We start from the raw sequence: 3,791 nt of genomic DNA on the forward strand, positions 1-3,791 counted from the left end.
CTCTCTCTCTCTCTCTCTCTCTCTCACGCTCTCTCAAAAGTATTCCCTTCGCTTGGTCCATCCTTTCAAAACAAAACGGCCCGGAAAGGATAACTGCAGCGGTAAGTGCGCCTCGTGCTCTGGTCCCCGCCATCAGATTTCTGAAAGGACAACGGACCTACGAACACCACCACACTGCTTTCCCCTCTCTTTTTCTTTCATTAGTGCTGCTGCCGCCGAACATCGAATTTCACGACATCTGCCCGGGCTGTCAAACCAGATTCCGATTCAATTTACCTTAAAATAGAAGCAAGTCATCTGGTACTTTTTCCAATAAAATTAAAGCGGTTCCAGCGAGTCCTTCCGACTCCCAGCCTGAATCGGCGTCTCCAACAGCCAAGCTTCCGTGATTATATTATTATTTCAAAAATCGAGCCCTTGTTTTGTGGGGTTTTTTTAAAGTGATAATAATTTCAATATGTTTCAAAAATGAAAGACCGTGTACTATTTGTGTATAAGTTCAGGTTTAATCAGGAACTCGTTGCAATCCCGGTGCTGTGAAATAAGTAAAGCCGCCGCATTATGCCTATCTTCCAAACACTACACCACCGGGTTATCTCACTTGCTATAACTTTGCTTGGTTAACATTAAATGGGTACAGGATACGGGAACAAACCGTGCGGAAACGTTCTTCGAACAAACGCAGCCGCAAAACCGGTTCCATTCATATTTTCCCTCGACTGGTTTTGCTTCAGAACGGGGATTATGCAGCCAAGAATCAAAAAGGTTTTTTTAAAAAATGCAACTCTATGTTAAAACGCACTTCTACATTAAGACACGTGTTTCCTTCACTAGCGCAAAATAGGGGGTAAAAGCATCGACGCGGGTATGGTTACAGCATTTCTATAATTATATTTACACCCTAACCATGTAGTTCAGTCCTTTTGTTTTTAAAATGTTCTCCCATAACAAATCCTCCACTACGGCTCCGAAAATGGCAACCAGCAGGCAAAGCTCCACGAACGTTATGTTCATATAAACCCCCAGGCCACCAATGTCTCTAGGGCCGTAGTGATGCATGAATCCCGGTGAATAGGCTTGATTCTCCGATGCTAAAAAAAGGTACAGAGAAATTAAGGTGTGTTGGATTTTACTTTGGCGATTACTTTCTTCTCCTTCACTCTCCTGTTCTGAAACCAGATGGTGATCTGCCGCTCGCTCAGGCTCGTGGCGGCCGAGATCTTCCTTCGCTTGTCCTTCGTGATGAATTTGTTCGTTGCGTACTCCCTCTCCAGTTCTTTCAGCTGGACCTTGGTGTAAGGAATCCTCTTCTTCCTCCCGCGGCGGAAGGAGCTGCCGTCCTGCTGATGGGCAGAGACATCTGCTGCATGTAACCAGACACACCCCGACACACAGGCAGACACGCCAACACACACACACACACACACACACACACACACACACACACACACACACACACACACACACACACACACACGCATGCACACACACACCAACACAAACACATACACAGACATGCACGCATATTGACAGACACACACAAACACACACACACACATACATACACAGACATGCACACATATTGATAGACACACACAAATACATACACAGACATGCACACATAATGACAGACACACACAAACACCCACACACCACACACAAATACATACACAGACAGACACACACACACACACACACATACACACACACACACACACACACACACACACGCACGCACACACACACACACACACACACACATACACACACGCACGCACGCACACACACACACACACACACACACACACACACACACACACACACACAACACGGGGAAAAGGAGAAAATAATGTTTAAACATTTTTCGTCAAAATATTCATAATACTCAGCGTTTAGTATGCAGGCAAAATACATTTAACCAACGTCATGAACAGTTTGCATGCTAGGATTGGTGCGTATTGACTTCAAGTTCATAATTTAACACGACTGTTAGTTAATTCTCAATGGCCGAAACAAAATCACCGCACTATAATGTGATTTTTTTTTAACGTGACAAACAAAATGGCATAATTTGTTTTTTACTGTTAGCACTCGCGGATAAATTAAGATCCCAGCATTATAATGTTTTTTTTAAATATGTGAGAAGGATACAATAAAATTGCATTATTTTTTTAAGCATACTGTACTCCGGGACATTTCTGTGCAAATGAATGACCACTATTCTCCAGCTACATGAGATATTCGACCTGCGTTATCATTATGTACATTTTTGCATTTGTTTTAGCTGGACCTCCCTCCCGGAGTCAACACAGAAAAGAACTTGTTACCTGCAAGCGTGGATTTCCATAGATGCCCCGGCTGCGCAGGTTCCTTCGAACAGTACATCTGACTGTTCCATCCGTTCAGAGACCAGGGCTGGTAGCCGTCCATGGGAAGCAAGGCTTCGTGCCTCGGCTCTCCCGCGCCGCTGATAGTCTGGACGACAGAAACGTCCAAGTAACTTGGCACTGGCTGGTAGGGACTCGCATAGCCGTGGTAGAAGGTGAATTCCTTAGGCCGTCCTGTGTACTCATCGGGGGGCAGTGGGCTGTCCATGTACTTGTCCCCCGGGTAACCGGAGAGCGCGGCAGGCTGGGTGCACGGTTTGATGGAGCTCCGACCTGTTCGACAGGAGTAGTAACCGCTGCCGAAATACCCGTACGGTAAAGGAGGAGCGCTGGAGGCCTGGGGCACCGGACAAGGGGCGCATTGTTTGCCGGGTTCCACCACCCCGGGGCCCGAGACGTCGACGGCCGAGTAGCCAGTGCCGTGAACCAGAGGTGAAGGATGAGGTCCGAGTGCTGAGTGGGCCATCAGATTCCTGCACTGGTTCGCAGAGAAATTCCCCGCACTCACAAACCCTTCCATCACGCCGCTATTCTTGTTAACCTCATCCAACTTGTTATCATACAAGTACATCACAGAGTCGACCCAGCGCGGTTTGAAGAACAGTGATACTGTCATATCACGTCCAGCATCGGGTCTTATAGTTTCTTTTAAGGGGCGCAGGACTGAGCGCGTTGCAGGATCTCGCCCCAACTAACTGCACTGACGCACTAACCCGGGTTAAAAAAACACACTCGCTGATTGGCTGCCCGCCGATCACGTGCTACGCACGGACGGATAATAAACTTTCCTGCGGAATTGGCAGCGAGAGAGAAAAAAAATATCTTAGCGAAATGAAAATATGAAAGGCATTAAGACATTCTTTTTTTTTCGCAGCCTTGTCCAAAGGAGTGGGAATTGCTCCTCGGAATTAAAGCACACATTGAACAAATCATATTTTTGCTCTTTTAACCAGAACAAATACCATTTAAGTGCATACTGATTAGTGGTATTTTCACCGTCTGGACGCTGTCTGCGATGTGTGAGGCAATTCGTCCAAATGAAATTTACTGGGATACATTTTTCCTCATTCAATCGTCCAGCACTAACCAATCCCCCTGCCCAAAGTATGCAGGAATTCCTGGGAAAATCATCATAAGCTCGTCAGGATCTGCTGCGGCTTGAAGGGCATTTAATGGCAAGTTCTGTCAAATTAGATTAACCAACAGGCTGGTAAGGTCATTTCGTGTGTTTCTTTTTGCTACAACCCATCAAAAGAAATAACTTATCCCGCTGCAGCTTCCTAAACAAAAATTGCAGGGAAAGCTCGCTCGCCGATCAACGCATTTAATGCTTTTGAATTTCTTCGCTGGAGTCGCATTAGTGCCAAGCTTGCGAAAGAAAAAAAAAGCGGGGAAGGACTTCCG

General features: G+C 46.2%; 1 protein-coding gene across 2 annotated transcripts; it reads right to left on the bottom strand.

The window, feature by feature from the left end:
* Window positions 1–524: 524 nt before the first annotated feature.
* LOC132385602 (homeobox protein Hox-B13a-like) lies at window positions 525–3,057 on the bottom strand. Of its 2 annotated transcripts, none has more exons than XM_059957778.1 (2): window positions 2,328–3,057; window positions 525–1,360 (listed from the first exon to the last, which is right to left on the bottom strand). In XM_059957778.1, the coding sequence occupies exons 1-2, from the start codon at window positions 3,001–3,003 to the stop codon at window positions 1,113–1,115; spliced, it is 924 nt and encodes a 307-aa protein (XP_059813761.1). In that variant the 5' UTR covers window positions 3,004–3,057; the 3' UTR covers window positions 525–1,112. The 2 variants fall into 2 exon arrangements, with proteins under 2 accessions (XP_059813761.1, XP_059813759.1); XM_059957776.1 differs by having other exon boundaries at window positions 525–1,363.
* Window positions 3,058–3,791: the final 734 nt, after the last annotated feature.

This window comes from Hypanus sabinus, assembly GCF_030144855.1.
Source record: "Hypanus sabinus isolate sHypSab1 chromosome X1 unlocalized genomic scaffold, sHypSab1.hap1 SUPER_X1_unloc_15, whole genome shotgun sequence".
Lineage (NCBI taxonomy): Eukaryota > Metazoa > Chordata > Chondrichthyes > Myliobatiformes > Dasyatidae > Hypanus > Hypanus sabinus.

What these genes read in the sequence shown, in the direction of transcription:
- LOC132385602 (XM_059957776.1), bottom strand. Translation starts at nt 3,003, where the DNA reads ATGACAGTATCACTGTTCTTCAAACCGCGCTGGGTCGACTCTGTGATG. An exon ending in ATGGAAATCCACGCTTGCAG is followed by an intron (nt 1,364 to 2,327) that starts GTAACAAGTTCT and finishes GGTTACATGCAG; the next exon opens with CAGATGTCTCTGCCCATCAG.